Source organism: Mesoplodon mirus (assembly GCF_964341445.2).
Source record: "Mesoplodon mirus genome assembly, chromosome: 4".
Lineage (NCBI taxonomy): Eukaryota > Metazoa > Chordata > Mammalia > Artiodactyla > Ziphiidae > Mesoplodon > Mesoplodon mirus.
The window spans coordinates 125,698,081-125,720,215 of record NC_138979.1 but is presented as its reverse complement, the minus strand read 5'-3'; the positions used below and the strand labels follow the sequence as shown (position 1 = coordinate 125,720,215).

The 22,135-nt window shown below is 38.4% G+C and overlaps 1 protein-coding gene and 1 pseudogene across 8 annotated transcripts in view; one reads left to right on the top strand and one right to left on the bottom strand.

The window, feature by feature from the left end:
• The window catches only part of RALGAPA1 (Ral GTPase activating protein catalytic subunit alpha 1), a gene marked incomplete at its 5' end in the record, with an annotated part of 228,244 nt that overhangs the window by 24,101 nt on the left and 182,008 nt on the right, over window positions 1-22,135 (top strand). For all 7 annotated transcript variants that reach the window (XM_082620173.1, XM_082620170.1, XM_082620172.1 and 4 more), the window contains 2 exons: window positions 20,613-20,723; window positions 21,280-21,329. In XM_082620173.1, the coding sequence (XP_082476299.1) occupies window positions 20,613-20,723; window positions 21,280-21,329 (161 nt within the window). The remainder of the gene's footprint in view (window positions 1-20,612; window positions 20,724-21,279; window positions 21,330-22,135) is intronic.
• Window positions 2,664-3,673, bottom strand: LOC309802264 (lysine-rich nucleolar protein 1-like; annotated as a pseudogene). The gene has a single exon. The product of its transcript is annotated as a lysine-rich nucleolar protein 1-like (transcript).

The following is a 22,135-nucleotide window of genomic DNA, read 5'->3' as shown; positions in this document are numbered from 1 at the left end:
GTTTTCTTTATTACTCAGTCCATCTTTTTACTTTTTATAGATCTATTCAGATTTTCTATTTCTTCTTGAGTCAGTTTTGGTAGTTCATTTTATGTCTTTTCTTTGAATTTGTCCATTCCATGTAGGTTACCTAACTTGCTAACAACAAATGCTCATAGTATTCCCTTAAAATATTTTCTATTACTGTAAGATTGGTAGTAATGTTCTCTTTTCCAGATTAGTAATTTGAATCATATCTCTCTTTATATTGGATAGTCTAGCCAAAGATTTGTCAATGTTTTTATCTTTTCAAAGAACTAATTTCAGTTTCATTGATTTCTTGGTATAATTTTTCTTTTCTCTATTTTACTTATCTCCATTCTAATCTTTATTATTTCCTTTCTTCCACATGCTTTTGCTTTCTGGTTTTTTAAAGTGGAACATTAGGTTATTGATTTTGAGACCTGCATCAAGATGTTTATTAAAGCTATAAATTTACCTCTAAGCAACTGTTTTAGTGTGATGCCATATATTTGGTAAGTTGTTTTTTCACTTACAGGTCAAAGTATTTTTTACAGTGGATTTGAGTTACTATCTAGAATCCTTTCATTTCATCTTGATGGACTCACTTAGTAATTTTTATAGGGCAGACCTGTTCGCAACAAATTCTCTCACTTTTGGTGTACCTGGGGATACCTTAATTTTGCCTTAATTTTTGAGGACAGTTTTGCTGGGTATAGAATTCCTGGTTGCCAGGTGTTTTCTTTAAGCTCATTTGACTATGTCATCTCAGTGACTTCTGGCCTTCCTGTTTTCTGATGACAAATCAGATATTTTTCTTATTGAGGCTTCCTTGTTAACTGATGTGTTGCTTCTCTCTTGGTGCTCTCAAGATTCTTTTTGTTGTTATCTTTTGACAGTTTTGTTATGATGTGCTTAGATACGGGTCTCTGAGTTTATTCTACTTCTAATTTGTTGAGTTTCTTAAATGTCCACATAAATGTTTTTCATGAAATTTGGAAAAATTTCAGCCATTATTTTTTGAAATTTTTCTGTCTCTTTTCTCTCCTGGGTCTCCAGTTGTATGTGTATTGCTGCATTTGATGGTGACTCAGAAGTCTCTGAGGCTCTGTTAATTTTTCTTCATTATTTTTAAATTCTGTTCATGAGGACTGGATAATCTCAACTAACCTAATATCTTTTGAGTTTGCTAATTTTTTATTTTGCCAGTTCAGATGTGCTGTTGAGCTTTTAGTGGACTTTTCATTTTGTATTGTACTTTTAAACTTTTTTTTTTGTGATATGCGGGCCTCTCACTGTTGTGGCCTCTCCTGCTGCGGAGCACAGGCTTCAGATGCGCAGGCTCAGCAGCCATGGCCCACGGGCCCAGCCGCTCCGCGGCATGTGGGATCTTCTGGACTGGGGCACAAACCCATGTCCCCTGCATCTGCAGGTGGACTCTCAACCACTGCGCCACCAGGGAAGCCCTAAACTCTTTTTTTTAAAACATAATTTCTACCTCATTATTGACATCCTCTCCTTGGTGAGGTGCCATTCTCACACTTTCCTTTAGTTCTTTAGACATGGTTTTCTTTATTTTTTGGAACGTATTTAAAACAGATGATAGTGTTTGCCTAGTAGATCTAATGTCTGTTCTTCCTCAGGGACAGTTTCTATTGACTGATCTTTCTCCTGTACATGGGGCATACTTTTGTTTTGTTTTGGTCGTAGTCAGTTGATTTTTTACAAAGGTGCCTAGGCAATTCAACTGAGAATTGAAAATGTTTTTAACATCAAAACAAACAATGCTAGAAATATTGGACAGCTGATAACAAGGAACAAATTATTGATACATGCAACAATATAGATAAATCTCAAAATGATTATGCTAAGTGAAAGAAGCCAGTTTAAAAAAGAGTAGGGCTTCCCTGGTGGCACAGTGGTTGAGAGTCCACCTGCCAATGCCGGGCAGGGCATGGGTTCGTGCCCCTGTCCGGGAAGATCCCACATGCCGCGGAGTGGCTGGGCCCGTAAGCCATGGCTGCTGAGCCTGTGCGTCCAGAGCCTGTGCTCCGCAACGGGAGAGGCCACAACAGTGAGAGGCCCGCGTACCGCAAAAAAAAAAAAAAAAAAGTAAATACTCTATAATCCCAATTGTATACAAATTCTAGAAAATGTAAGCTAATTCATAGTGACAGAGTAGTAGTGGTTATCTGGGGATGGGGAAGGAAGGGATGGATTACGAAGGGGCACAAGGAAACTTTTGCAAATCATGGGTACGTTTATTACCTTAGTTGCTGGTTTCCTGGATGCATACATATGTCAAAACTCATCAAATTGTTCACCTGATGTGCAGATTATTGTATGTCAATTATATTTAAATCAAGCTGCGAAAGGCAAAAAAAAAAAAAAAAATGCTCCTGAATGGAGGTGAGGAGGTGCTCGCGCGTGGGCCGGGGAGAGCACGTGTCCTCTTCTCCCCCTGCAGCAGTTATGAGGAGGACAGCCTCAGCCTGGGATTCTGAAGGACCAGAAAGCCCCTCAGCCAAAGTCATGGCATGAAGTGTTGGAGACCACGGGCTCCCTGCCACTGGAGGTGTGGCAGAGGCTGGCCTGGTGGCCTTTGGAGTCCCTAACGCCTCTGGGACCAGGATCTTGTGGCTTGGAAGGAGGCTAGTGTGCGTCTAGGGGAGGGAAGATGCACTGGAGGGATGAGGACCAGGCCGCACCTGGCCTACGTGTGCCTTGTCCATGTTGCCTTTCTTTTCCAACACCACCTCCAAGTCCGTGTTGGGCTCCTCGTCCCAAGGTTCTCCTCCTACTCTGCTCTCCTGCTTCTTCTTCCTCTTCAGAGCTGGCTCCTCAATGTCTGCCTGCTCTGCCTTTTTTCTTGGACTTCATTTTCTTCTTCACAGGAGCCTTGGGGCCATCTCCTATTGGGATGTATTCTGGAGCTTCAACTTTGACTGGCTTCTTTTTACTTTCTTTCCTAGGGCTGCTCACCCTGGACCTGGAGAGCTTAGGGTGCCCCAGGAGGGGTATCTCCCTCCTGGTGGATTTTCTTTTTCTCCTTCATCTTCCCGTTGCTTCATCTTCACGTTGTGTTCCCTGGGGCTCCCCTACTTCTGTTTCAGTCATGAGGCTGCCTGCTCCCAGATGCCATCTTTCCCAACTGAGCAAGTGTACAGAATATCCCTGGCCTCTCAGAACCAAGGGTCCCTGGCTGAGAAGGCTGTAGCTTCCTGGGCCTTTTTCTCCTTCTTGTGTTTTTTGAGCTTCTTGCCAGCTCTGGTTACCTCCTCGACCTGCTTGGGATCTGGGGAGGTCTTCACCCTCAAGCCAGGGGACATGGACTTCCTCTTCTCCCCACTGAGTGACTTGGATGGGACCAAGTGCCTGCTTCCTGGGGCTGGGTGACGGCTCAGTCCGTCCAGCATGTAACGTGGCCTCAGGTTCTAGGGCCTCCTCACAGGGCTATGACCGTTCTTTTTCTTCACTAGAGGCATTTTGGGTGCCTGCTCTTGGACCACATTCTTTGAGGGTGGCGTGGCTGTTGTGGGACAAACCTCTGCGAAATAATTGTCAACTATTTAAAACCTAGTATTGAGTCTCTGGTTCTTTGACAACCTTCTTTTTCTTCTTCTTTTTCTCTGGGAGCCCAAGGCCCAGGTCTCCTTTGTGTCTTAGTGATCATTCCCAAAGGCCAAACTTCCCTGCCTCCACATGAGAGCTGGGGCATACTTTCCTTTTTTTTTTTTTAATTTATTTATATTTACTTATTTATTTTTGGCTGCTTTGGGTCTTCATTGCTGCATGCAGGCTTTCTCTAGTTGCGATGAGTGGGGGCTCCTCTTTGTTGCGGTGCATGGGCTTCTTGTTGCAGTGGCTTCTCTTTGTTGCGGAGCCCAGGCTCTAGGTATGTGGCTTCAGTAGTTGTGGCACGTGGGCTCAGTAGTTGTGGCTCGCAGGCTGTGGAGCTCAGGCTCAGAAATTGTGGTGCACGGGCTTAGTTGCGCCGCGGCAGGGGCATACTTTCTTGTTTCTTTGTGTGTCTTGTAATTTTGTTGATAAACTGACATTTTAAATAATACAGCAACTCTGGAAACCACTTTCTCCCTCTCCCCCAGGGTTTGTTGTTGTTTCTGTTGTTATTGTTGCTGTGTGATTCTTTAATGACTTTCCTGAACTATGTGCAGTGTATTTTCTTTCTCCTCTGTGACCACCGCATTCTTTACTCGTTCAACTTAGTGGTCAGCTAATGACTGCACGGATACTTCCTTACGAGCGTGGAGTCAGTAAGTTTCCTAGTCTTTGCCAAGGAGCTCTCTGTGTGTACTGGGACATACTGTCAGTATTCAAGAAACAGTTTACAGTACTTTTTTAGCCTTCACATCTTTCTTGTGTAACCTCAAGATCAGACAGAGGTGAAAGTTTAAATCTTTTTCCAGACTTGCCTTGGTATGCTTGCAGCTCAGCTCATGGCTTTCTATACTCCTCTTAATAAGTCGTAGCTCTTTCAAGTTCCCTATGGATAGCACATTCTCTATATTTTTCCTTTTAAGTTTTTTTTTTTGGTTAGTTGTTTGCCTCATCAGTGATTGCTGCCTCAGGCAGCTGTGGTGTTATAATTGCCACTGATTGTTTTCCATAAATGTCTCCAGGGGAGAAGCTGTTGCAGTGTGTGAGTTCTGAGTTACTCAAATAAAGACAAGCTTTGCAAGCTGGATTTTCGAAGGAGCAGCTAGATAAGTCAAATAATGACATTTCTCTTAGAGTGAAGCTTTGAAAGAACTCCAATTCTGTTCTGACTCCTCCAGTGACCCATAGGCTGCTGTTTCTCACTGTGATCCTGGGCTGTTGGTTTTTAAGGCTGCTATGGAGATGAGGATGGGGAATGGGAACACAGTAAGTTTGAAATGCCATAGAGCTAACTGTTCTTGGGATTCATCCATTTTTCTTGAAAAAATGTGCTTGATTGTTGCGAGCCTTTGATTAATTTCCAGGTCTACGAAAAGGTTGATTTTTACTGTTTTTGCTTTTGTTTAGTTGTTTTTAATGGAGGAAAAGATTTTCAGAGCTCCTTATTCCACTAACTCGCTGATATTACCTACTTGCTTTTTAAACTATAAATACTTAATGTTTTTCAGTTTTATTAAAATGTTCTTTTATGAATATTTTTAGTGGCTGCCTATTCATTTGTCTGGATGTATCATAATTTATTTAGTTCCTTACTGTATAGTGGGTAGTGGACAGATAATAGGAAGTTAGGGAAGAAAAATAGGACTTGTATAGCATGTGAAGGAACCCAGGCTTATCCTGTTAACAGTGGGAAACCCCTTAAGTATTTTAAGCTGATGAGTGATACCGGTAGTTGGACTCAGGTTTGGTAAATTATTCTGGTAGCAATATGTGGAGGATGGATAAAAGTGGCCTTCAAATGGTGTGAGATTAGGTAGGAGGCTACTAATAAAATTCAGGCAAGAGGTCATGAAGTATCAAACTAAAAACTTTCACTATCTGTCCTAAAACTTCAGAGTATCTATCTCAGCCTCTACAGGACTGTGTTGCTTTCAAATAATTCTTTAAAAATACTGTTCTTTCAGAATGAATTTGATTAAAATTGGCCAAAAGGTTATATTATGCTTTGCGTACCACCTGAAGTGTAGCTAATATGGTGGTGTTGATTGAGGGCTCAGAAAAGCTGATTCGGAACTGTTTAAGAGCTTTGTGTGACCTGGACTTGTTACCTAACTTCTCTCAGGCTTAGTTTCCTCAGAAGTGAAGATAATATACCTATTTCAAAAATATATTCGTGGAGGGCTTCCCTGGTGGCACAGTGGTTGAGAGTCCACCTGCCGATGCAGGGGACACGGGTTCGTGCCCCGGCCCCGGAAGATCCCACATGCCATGGAGCGGCTAGGCCCGTGAGCCATGGCCTCTGACCCTGTGCGTCCAGAGTCAGTGCTCCGCAACGGGAGAGGCCACAACAGTGAGAGGCCCGCGTACCGCAAAAAAAAAAAAAAAAAAAAAATATATATATATATATATATATTCATGGAGAATGAATAAGATATGTTTGTATAACTGTAAAAGTGCTATCTATGCAAATATAAACTATTAACTAAACATAAGTGATTATAACTGTTTGCCTTTGCCTTATCTTTATGTCTGTATGCTTCTGGTATGTTTGATAAAACAGAATTGACGTTGCTCTTAAATCAGACATTGTATCTTTGTTTATAAGATTATCTTTTTCACTGTATCTCCTCATTTCCTCTGTGTCTGTGTCGAATCTTTGAAGGCAAGAGAATAACTTTTATTTACTTTATGTTTAAGGGTTTTTTAATGTCACTAATAATTTTATTTTTATTACATATTGAAATAATTTTTTTTTTTTAATTTTTTTTGCGGTCGTGGGACTCTCACTGTTGTGGCCTCTCCCGTTGCGGAGCACAGGCTCCAGACGCCCAGGCTCAGTGGCCATGGCTTACGGGCCCAGCCGCTCTGCGGCATGTGGGATCTTCCCGGACCGGGGCACGAACCCGTGTCCCCTGCATCGGCAGGCAGACTCTCAACCACTGTGCCACCAGGGAAGCCCCTGAAATAATATTTTTGATATATTGGTTAAATATAATATATTCAAATTAATTTCATCTGTTTCCTCTACCTTTTTCTCTTTTTTTCTTAACATCTTTATTGGAGTATAATTGCTTTACAATGGTGTGTTAGTTTCTGCTGTATAACAAAGGGAATCAGCTGTATGTATACATATGTCCCTGGATCCCCTCCCTCTTGCATCTCCCTCCCATCCTCCCTATCTCACCCCTTTAGGTGGTCACAAAGCCCCGAGCTGATCTCCCTGTACTATCTGGATGCTTCCCACTAGCTATCTGTTTTACATTTGTTAGTGTATATATGTCCATGCCAACCTCTAACTTCATCCCAGCTTACCCTTCCCCCTCCCCCTGTCCTCAAGTCCATTCTCTATGTCTGTGTCTTTATTCTTGTCCTGCCCCTAGGTTCTAAGAACCATATTTTTTTCTTTTTTAGATTGCATATATATGTGTTAGCATACGGCATTTATTTTTCTCTTTCTGACTTACTTCACTCTATATGACAGACTCTAGGTCCATCCATCTCACTACAGATAACTCAATTTCATTTCTTTTTATGGCTAATATTCCACTGTATACATGTGCCACATCTTCTTTATCCATTCATCTGTCATGGACACTTAGGTTGCTTCCATGTTCTGATTATTGTAAATAGTGCGGCAGTGAACATTGTGGTACATGACTCTTTTTGAATTACGGTTTTCTGAAGGTATATGCCCACTAGTCGGATTGCTGGGTCATCTGGTAGTTCTATTCTTAGTTTTTTAAGGAACCTCCATACTGTTCTCCATAGTGGCTGTATCAATTTACATTCCCAGCAACAGTGCAAGAGGGTTCCCTTTTCTCCACACCTTTTCCAGCATTTATTGTTTGTAGACTTTTGGATGATGGCCATTCTGACTGGTGTGAGTTGATACTGCATTGTAATTTTGACTTGCATTTCTCTACTGCTCACTGATGTTGAGCATCCTTTTATATGTTTGTTGGCAATCTGTATATCTTCTTTGGAGAAATGTCTTTTTAGGTCTTCTCCCTATTTTTGGATTGGGTCGTTTGTTTTTTTGATATTGAGCTGCATGAGCTGCTTGTATATTTTGGAGATTAATCCTTTGTTACTTGCTTCATTTGCAAATATTTTCTCCCATTCTGAGGGTTGTTTCTTCGTCTTGTTTATGTTTTCCTTTGCTGTGCAAAAGCTTTTACGTTTCATTAGGTCCCATTTGTTTATTTTTCTTTTCATTTCCATTTCTCTAAGAGTGGGTCAAAAAGGATCTTGCTGTGATTTATGTCAAATAGTGTTCTTCCTATGTTTTCCTCTAAGACTTTGAAAATGTCTGGCCTTACATTGAGGTCTTTAATTCATTTTGAGTTTATTTTTGTATATGGTGTTAGGGAGTGTTCTAATTTCATTCTTTTGCATGTAGCTGTCCAGTTTTCTGAGCACCACTTATTGAAGAGGCTGCCTTTTCTCCATTGTATATTGTCATCTGCTTTATCAAAGATAAGGTGACCATATGTGCGTGGGTTTATTTCTGGGCTTTCTATCCTGTTCCATTGATCTATATTTCTGTTTTTGTGGCAATACCATACTGTCTGGCTTACTGTAGCTTTGTAGTATAGTCTAAAGTCAGGGAGCCTGATTCCTCTAGCTCCATTTTTCTTTCTCAATATTGCTTTGGCTATTCGGGGTGTTCTGTGTTTCCATGCAAATTGTGAAATTTTTTGTTCTAGTTCTTAAAAAATGCCATTGGTAGTTTGATAGGGGTTGCACTGAATCTGTAGACTGCTTTGGGTAGTATAGTCATTTTCAAAATGTTGATTCCTCCAATCCAAGAACATGGTATATTTCTCCATCTGTTTGTATCATCTTTAATTTCTTTCATCAGTGTCTTATAGTTTTCTGTATACAGGTCTTTTGTCTCCTTAGGTAGGTTTATTCCTAGGTATTTTATTCTTTTTGTTGCAGTGGTACATGGGAGTGTTTCCTTAATTACTCCTTCAGGTTTTTCATCATTAGTGTATAGGAATGCAAGAGATTTCTGTGCATTAATTTTGTATCCTGCTACTTTACCAGATTCATTGATTAGCTCTAGTAGTTTTCTGGTAGCATCTTTAGGATTCTCTATGTATAGTATCATGTCATCTGCAAACAGTGACAGCTTTACTTCTTCTTTTCCGATTTGGATTCCTTTTTTTTTTTTTTTTTGGGATATGCGGGCCTGTCACTGTTGTGGCCTCTCCTGTTGCGGAGCACAGGCTCCGGATGCACAGGCTCAGCGGCCATGGCTCACGGGCCTAGCCGCTCTGCGGCATGTGAGATCTTCCCAGACTGGGGCACGAACCTGTGTCCCCTGCATCGGCAGGCGAACTCTCAACCACTGCGCCACCAGGGAAGCCCTGGATTCCTTTTATTTCTTTTTCTTCTGTGATTGCTGTGGCTAAAACTTCCAAAACTATGTTGAATAGTAGTGGTGAGAGTGGGCAACCTTATCTTGTTCCTGATCTTAGTGGAAATGGTTTCAGTTTTTCACCATTGAGGATGATGCTGGCTGTGGGTTTGTCGTATATGGCCTTTATTATGTTGAGGAAAGTTCCCTCTGTGCCTACTCTCTGGAGGGTTTTTATCATAAATGGGTGTTGAATTTTGTCAAAAGCTTTCTCTGCATCTATTGAGATGATTAAATGGTTTTTCTTCTTCAATTTGTTAATATGGTGTATCACATTGATTGATTGATACGCATATATTGAAGAATCCTTGCATTCCTTGGATAAACCCACTTGATCATGGTGTATGATCCTTTTAACTTGCTGTCAAATACTGTTTGCTAGTATTTTGTTGAGGGTTTTTGCATCTATGTTCATCTGTGCTGTTGGCCTGTAGTTTTCTTTCTTTGTGACATCTTTGTCTGGTTTTGGTATCAGGGTGATGCTGGCCTCATAGAATGAGTTTGTGAGTGTTCCTCCCTCTGCTATATTTTGGAAGAGTTTGAGAAGGATAGGTGTTAGCTCTTCTCTAAATGTTTGATACAATTTGCCTGTGAAGCCATCTGGTCCTGGACTTTTGTTTGCTGGAAGATTTTTAATCACAGTTTCAATCCAGTGCTTGTGATTGGTTTGTTCATATTTTCCATTTCTTCCTGGTTCAGTCTCGGAAGGTTGTGCATTTCTGAGAGTTTGTCCATTCCTTCCAGGTTGTCCATTTTATTGGCATAGAGTTGCTTGTAGTAATCTCTCACGATCCTTTGTATTTCTGCAGTGTCAGTTGTTACTTCTCCTTTTTCATTTCTAATCCTATTGATTTGAGTCTTCCCCCTTTTTTTCTTGATGTGTCTGGCTAATGGCTTATCAATTTTGTTTATCTTCTCAAAGAACCAGCTTTTAGTTTTATTGATCTTTGATATTGTTTCCTTCATTTCTTTTTCATTTATTTCTGATCTGATCTTTATGATTTCTTTCCTTCTGCTGACTTCGGGGGCTTTTTGTTCTTCTTTCTCTAATTACTTTAGGTGTAACGTTAGGTTGTTTATTTGAGATGTTTCTTGAGGTACGATTGTACTGCTATACACTTTCCTCTTAGAACTACTCTTGCTGCATCCCATAGGTTTTGGATCATCGTGTTTTCATTTTCATTTGTTTCTAGGTATTTTTTGATTTCCTCTTTGATTTCTTCAGTGATCTCTTGGTTATTAAGTAGTGTATTGTTTAGCCTCCATGTGTTTGTATTTTTTACAGATTTTTTCCTGTAATTGATATCTAGTCTCATAGTGTTGTGGTCACAAAAGATACTTGATAAGATTTCAGTTTTCTTAAATTTACCAAGGCTTGATTTGTGACTCAAGATATGATCTATCCTGGAGAATGTTCCATGAGCACTTGAGAGGAAAGTGTATTTTGTTGTTTTTGGATGGAATGTCTTATAAATATCAATTAAGTCCATCTTGTTTAATGTGTCATTTAAGCTTGTGTTTCCTTATTTATTTTCATTTTGTTTGATCTGTCCATTGGTGAAAGTGGGGTGTTAAAGTCCCCTACTATGAGTGTGTTACTGTCAATTTCCCCCTTTATGGCTGTTAGTATTTGCCTTATGTATTGAGGTGCTCCTATGTTGGGTGCATAAATATGTACAATTGTTATATCTTCTTCTTGGATTGATCCCTTGATCATTACGTAGTGTCCTTCTTTGTCTCTTGTAATAGTCTTTGTTTTAAAGTCTGTTTTTTCTCATAATGAGAATTGCTACTCCACCTTTCTTTTGATTTCCATTTGCATGGAATATCTTTTTTCCATCGCCTCACTTGCAGTCTGTATGTGTCCCTAGGTCTGAAGTGGGTCTCTTGTAGACAGCATATATACGGGTCTTGTTTTAGTATCCATTCAGCCAGTCTCTGTGTTTTGTTTGGAACATTTAATCCATTTACATTTAAGGTAATTATTGATATATATGTTCCTATTACCGTATTCTTAATTGTTTGGGGCTTGTTATTGTAGGTCTTTTCCTTCTGTTGTGTTTTTTGCCTAGAGAAGTTCCTTTAGCACTTGTTGTAAAGTTGTTTTGGTGGTGCTGAATTCCCTTAGCTTTTGCTTGTTAGTAAATGTTTTAATTTCTCCATCAAATCTGAGTGAGATCCTTGCTGGGTAGAGTAATCTTGGTTGTAGGTTTTTCCCCTTCATCAGTTTAAATATGTCCTGCCACTCCCTTCTGGATTGCAGAGTTTCTGCTGAAGGATCAGGTGTTAACCTTATGGGGATTCCCTTGTATGTTATTTGTTGTTTTTCCCTTGCTGCTTTTAATATTTTTTCTTTCTATTTAATTTTTGATAGTTCGATTAATATGTGTCTTGGCGTGTTTCTCTTTGGATTTATTCTGTGTGGGACTCTGTGCTGCCTGGACTTGATTAACTATTTCCTTTCCCATATTAAGGAAATTTTCAACTATAATCTCTTCAAATATTTTCTCAGTCCCTTTCTTTTTCTCTTCTTCTTCTGGGACCCCTATAATTCGAATGTTGGTATGTTTAATGTTGACCCAGAGGTCTCTGAGACTGTCCTCAGTTATTTTCATTCTTTTTTCTTTATTCTGCTCTGCAGTAGTTATTTCTACTATTTTATCTTCCAGGTCACTTATCCATTTTCTACTTCAGTTATTCTGCTATTGATTCCTTCCAGAGAATTTTTATTTTCATTTATTGTCTTGTTCACCATTGTTTGTTTGCTCTTTAGTTCTTCTAGTTCCTTGTTAAATATTTCTTGTATTTTCTCCATTCTATTTCCAAGATTTTGGATCATGTTTACTATCATTATTCTGAATTGTTTTTCAGGTAGACTGCCTATTTCCTCTTCATTTGTTAGGTCTGGTGGGGTTTTACCTTGCTCCTTCATCTGCTCTGTGTTTCTCTGTCTTCTCAGTTTGCTTAAGTTACTGTGTTTGGGGTCTCCTTTTCGCAGGCTGCAGGTTCGTAGTTCCTGTTGTTTTTGGTGTCTGCCCCCAGTGGCTAAGGTTGGTTTAGTGAGTTGTGTAGGCTTCCTGGTGGAGGGGACTAGTTCCTGTGTTGTAGTGGATGAGGCTGGATCTTTTCTTTCTGGTGGGCAGGTCTGTGTCTGGTGGTGTGTTTTGTGGTGTCTGTGGCCTTATTATGATTTTAGGCAGCGTCTCTGCTAATGGGTGAGGTTTTGTTCCTGTCTTGCTAGTTGTTTGGCATAGGGTGTCCAGCACTGTACCTTGGTGGTCGTTGAGTGGAGATGGGTCTTGGCCTTGAGATGGAGTTCTCTGGGAGATTTTTGCCTTTGATATTATGCGCACCTGGGAGGTCTGTTGTGGACCAGTGTCCTGAAGTTGGCTCTCCCACCTCAGAGGCACAGCCCTGATGCCTGGCTGGAGCACCAAGAGCCTGTCATCTGCACGGCTCAGAATAAAAGGAAGTAAAAAAAGAAAGAAAGAAAGAAGAAGATAAAATAAAATAAAATAAAAGTTATTAAAATAAAAAATAATTATTAAAAAGAAATTTTTTGTAAGTGATAAAAATTAAGAAAAAAAAGGAAAGAAAGAAGAGAGCGAGCAAAGCAGAAAACAAATCCACCAATGATAACAAGCACTAAACACTATACTAAAAAAACAAAAACAATAAACAATGGACAGACAGAACCCTAGGACAAATGGTAAAAGCAAAGCTAAACAGACAAAATTACACACAGAAGGATACACATACACCCTCACAAAAAGAGAAAAATGGAAAAAAATACATATTTCGTTGCTCCCAAAGCCCACCTCCTGAATTTGGGATGATTCGTTGTCTATTCAGGTATTCCACAGATGCAGGGTACTTCAAGTTGATTGTCGAGATTTAATCCTCTGCTCCTGAGGTTGCTGGGAGAGATTTCCCTTTCTCTTCTTTGTTTGCGCAGCTCCTGGGGTTCAGCTTTGGATTTGGCCCCACCTCTGCATGTAGGTCGCCTGAGGGTGTCTGTTCTTCCCTCAGACAGGACAGGGTTAAGGGAGCAGTTAATTCGGGGGCTCTGGCTCACTCAGGCCGGGGGGAGTGTGGGGCGAGCCTGTGGCGGCAGAGGCTGGCATGACGTTGCAGCAGTGTGAGGCGCGCCTTGTGTTCTCCTGGGGAAGTTGTCCCTGTATCACGGGTCCCTGGCAGTGGCTGGCTGCACAGGCTCCCGGGAGGGGAGGTGTGGATAGTAACCTGTGCTTGCACACAGTCTTCTTGGTGGCTGCAGCAGCAGCCTTAGCGTCTCATACCTGTCTCTAGGGTCCGCGCTGATAGCCGCAGCTCGCGCCCGTCCCTGGAGCTCCTTTAATCGGCGCCTCTTAATCCTCTCTCCTTGCGCACCAGGAAACAAAGAGGCAAGAAAAAGTGTCTTGCCTCTTTGGCAGCTCCAGACCTTTCCCTGGACTCTGTCCCAGCTAGCTGTGGTGCACTAGCCCCCTTGAGGCTGTGTTCACGCAGCCAACCCCTGTCCTCTCCCTGGGATGCGACCTCCCAAGCCCGAGCCTCAGCTCCCAGCCCCCGCCCGCTCCGGCGGGTGAGCAGAGAAGCCTCTCGGACTGGTGAGTGCTGGTTGGCACCGATCGACTGTGCGGTAATCTCTCCGCTTTGCCCTCTGCACCCCTGTTGCTGTGCTCTCCTCCGTGGCGCCGAAGCTTCCCCCCTCCACCACCTGCAGTGTCCGCTCGCGAAGGGCCTTCCTAGTGTGTGGAAACCTTCCTTCACAGCTCCCTTCCAGAGGTGTAGGTCGTGTCCCTATTCTTTTGTCTCTGTTTTTTCTTTTTTCTTTTGCCCTACCCAGGTATGTGGGGAGTTTCTTGCCTTTTGGGAAGTCTGACGTCTTCTGTCAGTGTTTAGTAGGTGTTCTGTAGGAGCTGTTCCTCATGTAGATGTATTTCTGATGTATTTGTGGGGAGGAAGGTGATCTCTGCGTCTTAATCTTCCCCCATCTTGAAGCTCCTCCTCTTGCAGGCGGATTCTTAACCACTGTGCCAAGAGGGAAGTCCCTAGTTATTAATTCTTAATTTTAGTTCATTTTGGTCAGAGAGCATGGTATGTGCTAAGTTATTCTTGGTTCTTTTTCTATTTAGTTTGTGTCCTTAGTAGTTCAGTTTTTAAACTGTTTTTGTTTTTAATATTTATTTATTTATTTATTTACTTTTTTATTTGGCTGCGCTGGGTCTTAGTTGCAGCTTTCAGGATCTTTGTTTCCGTGTGTGGGATCTTCCTTGCTGCATGTGGGCTCTTTTTAGTTGTGGCATGTGGGCTTTTTTAATTGCACCATGTGGGCTGTTATTTGTGGCACACGGGATCTAGTTTCCTGACCAGGGATTGAACCTGGGCTCCCTGCTTTGGGAGTGCAGAGTGTTAACCCACTGGACCACCAGGGAAGTCGCCAGTAGTTCAGTTTTTATAAATACCTTACTTTTACATGGGAAGATTTATAGTCTCTTGAATTTAGAGTTTTACAGGTAAAGTGCTCATTTTGTTGTTCAAATCTTGTGTATACTCACTACTTACTTCTGTTAAATATGAGACAGATGTGTTAAAAGCTACCACACTATAAATGTGTTTGCTTTTCCTTAGAAATCTGTCAGCTTTTACTGTTTATAACTCTTCATGCAAAATTGAAATTAAAGCTTTCTGGTAAATAAAGCCTTTTGTCAAAATACATTGAACTCTTTAATTGTATTAATTCTTGCCTTAATGTTTACTTTTTGTCTCTTTTTGAGCGATCACTGTTGGTATTTTTGGTTAGTATTTGGGTTCAAAATACTTTTCTTAGTAAATACTTTGTAGCTTGACTTTTGTGTGTGTTTTTAAATCCAGTATGATTATAGCTCTCTCTTAACTGTGTCATTTAATCCATTAACTTTTTTGTAATTACTTTTATATTTATATTGATTTCTGTCATCTCATACACTTTTTTCGGGTGCTTTTCTTTACTCATGTCTGTTAGATTGATAAGCTTTTCTATATTCTTTTTCCCTTCTAATGATTAGAAGTTATGCATTGTTGTTATTCTCTTATAGGTAACTCAGAAAACGTCAATAGCATACTAATATTGAAGTCTAGAGTTCATCACTGTTTCTACTGTCCTCTTAAATAAAATAAGATCTTAAAATACTCTCTCCAGCATTTGTTTCATCTTTCACATTATTGCCCATTATTTTACTTCCTCCTTGTTAGTAACCTTTTGCATTAGTACTTTTGTTAACAGTCAGTGCTCATTGAGATTTACCCACACATTTTCCAGTTTCTTAGCTCATCTTTGCTTCTTCTCACTCTCCCATGTGAGTTTATTTCTATTCGTTCAGAAATCTATCTTTTGTAATTCTTTGAGTGAGGGTTTTTAAGTGTTAAACTCTATGTAAGAAAATGCCTTTTCTTTATTTTCATGTTCATCTTATTGAACAGTAGTGTAGCTGAATTAGAATTTTATGATGACTATTATTTTCCCTTAGTTCTTTCAGTATAAAATTGCATTGTCTTCTTGCCTCTTATTGGGCTGATGAGAAGTCTGTTGTTAGTTTTGATATTTCTATGTAGGTAACTTTTCTTGGTTGTAATATTTCCATTTTGTTTTTGGAGTTAGGATGTGACCGTGGATTTGTGTTCATCCTGCTTGGGAATCACTATGCTTTTTCAGTCTGAAGATTTATTTACATATTTCACCAATTTTAGATAGTACTCAGACCTTATTTCTTTGAATATTGCTTACATTTTATCTTTGTTCTTGGGACTTCTGAGGCAGTCTGTTTCCATCTTATTATTTTTCTGTGCTACATTCTGAGTAATAGCATCAGTCTGTCTTCCAACTTACTATTTCTCTGTTTCTTCCTTTTGTCCTCTCTTCTCTTCCTCCCTTTTCTCAATTTCTTCTCCCTTCTCATATACCCTCCTCTTTTCTTAGAACTTGATAATGTATTGTTTATAATTTTCCAGCCTATTTGTGCAGTTTTACCCCCCTTCTTCTCTCTTGCACCTTCTTTCTGTTTTCCTCCTACTTTTCTCTTCTGCTTCCCCCCTTATTTGTGCTTGACTCCATATTGCTTATATTTTAATACTACATTTTTGTGTTTCTTTTCCCTTACCATTCTCCCTTCTCCTCATCCTTACTTCCTTCCCATCTCCTTTCCTACATATTTCCCCTTCAACCCCTCCCTGCCTTTATACCACATTCTTAACCATCCTCCTCTCCCTCATGGCACCTCTTCCTCCATCCCACTTCCTCCTTTCCTACTTACTCTCTTTTCTTCACTTCTACTCCTTCTCCTCTTCCTTTCTTTTTTTGAGCTTGTATTATTTTTATCCAGCATTTCTGTGTCTCTGCAACCAGAGAGTTTTTTGTGTTATTCACTGTATTGTTGGATCAGTCCTCATTATTATTGATTATTTTAAGGCAATAATTTGCATTGTTCAGTACTTTATTATTACGAGCAGATTACTTGTGATATACACTTCACAGATTAGTGTATTATAATGCCATCATTTGAGGAACAGTTCTAAATGGTGGCTTTTTTTTTTTATAGATGAGGAAGAAGAATGATGGTACTGCAAAATTTGTTGAATTTTTGGTCATCTAGCGTGGGTTATGTGATAACTTTTCTAGGGAAGTGTTTAGTACAGGTTTCTGAAAGTTAAGGTCGGGTAAACTGGCCTTCTGAATTTTGTAATTTTTAATTATAGATTTGTTATAGAGCTTAGATGTCTTCAAAAGATGTAATAGGAATAAATATATTAATTAGGTTCTTGAAGCTTATTCATAAAAAGATCCTGGAGACATCTGAAATTTTATTTGTGAAAACTAAATGAAGTCTAGAACTATTTTGCTACTTAAAGTTAGTATTCCCAAAGGTCTTCAAAGCATTCCTAAGCCTGAATAAGTTTTTTTAAAATCTCAGAAACTTCAATCTTAATTTGTGGTTGAAATATTTATTTGATTTCTTCAAGGAAATACTAATTCACAAACATTGCAAATCAAACAGAAGTATTTCTAAAAAGGGGGGAAGTTTTTGAATGCTTAAACTTTTTTAAAGTGCCAACCATCATTTTAGCACTATGCAAAGCACTTCCTCAGATTAAAATTTTGAAAAAATTAGAAAGGTAAAAGAAGCTAAGGCATGCTTTCTGCTCCCAAAGAGCATCCAGTATCTGTAAGAGAATGATACAGTTGGCACTCCATTTTGGAGGGGTGGGTCCACATCCTCAGATTCAACCTACTTTGGATCAAAAATATTCAGGAAAAAAAATTCTGGAGAATTCCAGAAAGCAGAACTTGAATTTGCCGCAACCAAGGCAGCTATTTACATAGCATTTACATTGTGTCCTGTATTATAAGTAATCTAGAGGTGACATAAAGTGTGTGGGAGGATGTGCATAGGTTATATGCAAATACTATGTCATTTTATATAAGGGATCCTCAGATTTTGGTATCTGATGCGTTCCTGGAACCATCATCTGCTGATACCGAGGGACAGTTGAACTAACTAATGTGACATAATTAGGAGCCATGCTGACTAAAAGTACTGGAGGCGTTCACAAAAAGAGAAGACATAAAGGGTTATGGGGCACTTTTTGGGGAAAGGTATTGGGTAGAAGTTTTTCCATAATCTCTTTCTTTGTGGATATCCTTCCTTTTATATTTTCCTTTCTTCTGTGTTACTGTTTTATAGAGAGACTTCTTTTTAAATAAGTGAAACCTTCTAATTCTCTTTTTTTTTTTTTTTTTTTTTTTCTTTTTGCGGTATGCGGGCCTCTCACTGTTGTGGCCTCTCCCGTTGCGGAGCACAGGCTCCGGATGCGCAGGCCCAGCGGCCATGGCTCACGGGCCCAGCCGCTCCGCGGCATATGGGATCCTCCCAGACCGGGGCACGAACCCGTATCCCCTGCATCGGCAGGCGGACTCTCAACCACTGCGCCACCAGGGAGGCCCTAATTCTCTTATATCCACCTTTTTTGTGTTTCTTCCCGTTTTCCCCCACTATGTAAATTTTGTGAATTGGTGAACAAAAATATTTTATAAGAGTTTTTATTTGCTAACTAGTTCATTACAAATAGATACAGAGTAAAAAACAAATTGACCTAATTTTGATGCAGTATTTTTTATTAGCAAGTATGTAGTTTCCAGGCTTTGTGTAACATGCTGTATTATGGGAAGGAAATTGAGAGAGACTATCTTGGCTCCTAAATTTATGTTGCAAAATCTTGAGTTGATTCATGTTTGTTTTTGTTTTGTTTTGATTTTTTTGTTTTGCCTTGTTATTGTTCTCATTTTCTTCTTTCCCCTGGGACATTAGTTCTGGTTGAAACATTAATTTCAGGAAATTCAGTGGTAATTATAGCAGTCTATTTCATTCTCATTTCATAGTTCTTTGTTACTTCAAACTACTAAGTGGGGAAAACAGAATACTTCTCCTGTTTATCTCAGTGTATGTGTTTTATCTTGGTAGTCTCTAAAATATGTTTAACTAGTATTCAGTGACAATTATTCTTATCTTCTTACAGGCTGATAACAGATAAACTACTAGTGTTCTTTTCTTATTTTTCTTATAGATGTATCAATATTACACTGGAAGCTGAATAACATAGAGGTTAAGAACATGGGCACTAAATCCAGGCTGTGTGGAGTTTAAATCCATGACTCTGTTTCTTACTAACTGAATTACTTAAACTCTCTATACCTGTTTTCTCATCTTTAGAGTTAGGTATAATAGTAGTACTTATTTCACAGTGTTGTTCTGAGGACTTTAGGAATTAATTTCTATAAAGGACTTAGAAGAGTGTCTGGCATATAGAAAACATTGTTTGTGTTAGCCATTATTATTTTTTTTTCCCCTAGTTCTGTGAAAATGTACACAGATAGTGTTACAGGTAGGAATGGAATCTGGGTGTTCTAATTCCAGTCAAGATGAAGCAGTGCTATTTTGCCTGTCAGTAGGTTATGCAGTCTTTTCCAAGATAAAAATTTCCAAGCTACAAAATGAATACAGTAACATTAAAATAATTTATTTGATTAATAATAAAACACATTTGAGTACATATGTGCTCAGCACTGTGCTTAGGTTTTGGAAAAACTAAGATAGACACACTTTCTCTCCTAAAGAAACTATAGACTATCCTGGAAAAAAGACAAGGAAACACTTGAGACATGATTATTTCCATGAGAGAGGAATGTAGAGAATACAAGGGAATAGAGAGGAGAGGGCATCCATTCCTTCCTTGGGGAGGGCAAAACAAAAGGGAAACAGTCTTGGAAAATTCCATAGATGAGATGTCATTAAAGATTTATGAATATTCATAGGGTAAGGTAATACACCAGAGTTTAAAGTGCTGTGTGTATGTTGTTATTATATAACTTTATTCTGAAATCTTCCATTCAGCCTTAGAGCATTCCAAGAAATTAATTGATGTTTAACTTGAGTTTATCAGCAGTTAGCAGTTTATTCTTCATTTCACTCCCAGGTTCAAAAAAACCTTTGTTTTTCCAGTTGCCTTTTTCAAATTTGTTTATTATAAAAGAGACATGTGCCTTTTGTAAAGGAATTTGAATAGTAGGAAGTATATAAAGTAAAAGTTCTTAATTCCTCCCCTTTTCCCCAACTTTCTCACCCACCCTGAAAATAAACCAAACAATAAAATGCGTAAGTACATATACACCTACGATGTAGATATCTTGCTTTAAATAATAAATCCCATTTCCTTAGTTTGCACTTATGATATTTTTCGACATATCAAGGATACTTCTTCTATTTTATTTTTATCAAAATGCTCAAAGCTAGCCAAAATGAATTATTTTTCTGCATCCTATCCTGCTTTCCTCACTTCATGTCTTTGTTTATGCCGAGAATGTCTTTCTCATTCAAACCCACCACTTTACGTCCAAAGTCCTTCTTGTCCATCGAGGTCTTTTCAGATAATACATTCTCTGTCAGGCGTTTGTTCTTTCCCCACCTTCACCCCTCATTGAGTTTTGAAAGTAATTTTGTGTTAGTACCCAACACTTTCTGCTCTGCATACAGTTAAATGTTCAGTTTCTCTGCCTTGGACTATACTGACAGTTTTTATAGAACAGTATTACCTGAGTTTTGGAATACTTACGTGCCTATTTGCAAAGCCTATTGTTAGATATTTAAAGTAAATGTATTTTAGACATGTATTATTACTCTTAGAAATACTGATTTTTAACTGTCTTGGGGAAAAGTTAGGAGAGCATAGCTGTGAATTGAAAATAGAACTTGACTTCTTTTTTAATGATTTTGGATAAAACTTTCTGAGGCATTGTTTTCTTTTAGTAAACAAAGATTATGATAAACTGATTTGAACAGTTTTTAAAATTAAAACTAAAATCTTTAAAAGCTAAAGTTGTGAGAACAAGGATATAAGTGTATAAACACATCTCTTAAATATTTTAATAGAATTTTAAGAGCAGTTCTTTGGCATTTTTGAAGGAAACATGCCACAATAAATATTTGCTGAACGGGATATAAATAGTAATCACTAAAAACTGTTTTCATTTATTTTTCAGAGAATGCAGAGTCCATCGATCTTAAACAGTTTTTTGACCAACATTTTTCACATATATATTATGTGTTTTTTGAGAATTTTGTTACTATTGAAGCTAGTCTTAAACAGAAAGGTAAGATGTTAAAATCAGTCTTGGCTTATGTTGATGTTTCAAATAATTGTCATAAACATTAACTTAAAAATATACTCTTGGACACTGGAATTTTAGTATTATTTCACTTCTTTTTGTTAGACAGCTTGTAGAACACCCTTCTCACACTATGGGTTATTAGTAATATCCTTATTATTTTGAGAAGGCTTAGATTTCCTTTTTCTCTGGTCACGTTTACTTGTTTTCTCACCTTTGCTCTGCCCTAGGGGCATATGTCAGGTTTGAACAGTCATTTTCATAAACTCATTTTTAGAGTTCATTTAGAGTTCTCCACAATATATTATGATTTGTTTTTAGACATAAATTTGTAGAATCTAAATTTAACTGTCTAAAAAGAGTAGAGAGAGATGCTATGATATTATCTATACATTGAACAGAATACACTTTAAACATTTTATTAAAGAATCACTGAGAAAAAAAACTTAAGTGCTTGAAATATTTTAAGCTTTTTAAGTGGTTGTTGACATTGAGGACAAAATGATAATGTTTAAAATATTTTTCTATAAAAATGTTTTAGGTCACAAGTCTCAAAGGGAGGAATTGGATGCTATACTTTTTATTTTTGAGGTAAGTACCTGCCAATGTAACTTTTTTTCCAAAATTAATTTTTGGAACATACAAAGGAATATATTGAATATTAACAAACACTGTGAATCTACCATGCTTTTCAAAAACTGAATTGCACTTTTTAACCTAAAAATATACCTGACTTAATTCTTAATTATTTTCTGAGGTACACATATTATTTTTAGGTACAGATAAAATTATGTTTTTATGCATTTGATACCACAGTTGGTACAATATTCACTGTGTTTGCAAACATGAAAATTTTAATTTGTGGGAGATTTATACAAATGGAGAATTTAAAAAAAACAAAACAAAACATTCTTACTTGAGAGAGTAAATTCACAGAACTGCTACATACCTAAGGAGTTTATAGTTTCTGCTTTAACTGCTTTTCATTGAAAACTTATATAAAATAGTTTTAAATATTTTATAAATTGTTGTTCTACTACATTTGCTTTGGATTGGGGTGGGACAAATTTTTATTGCTAAATAAACAGAAGGAAACAACAACATTTGATACTCTGCTAAAATTTGTTTCATTTTTGGCACAATGATAAAAATGAGGGACACACATGCTTTTCAAATAACACCATGCTCTTCATTCTGTTTTTCAAATCAAATAGTGATAGGAGTATTCTGATCTTTACTGAGAATTTTAGAGAACTGGAGAAAGTCAGGATTAGACCTTATGTCTTGAAAAGCATAGTAAAGAATTTAGAAATCAGTTTCTAAAGATTGAACTATTCTAACTACTGCTAATTAAAGATAATTCACTATTTTGTATGTTGACTATTTTAGTATGGTTT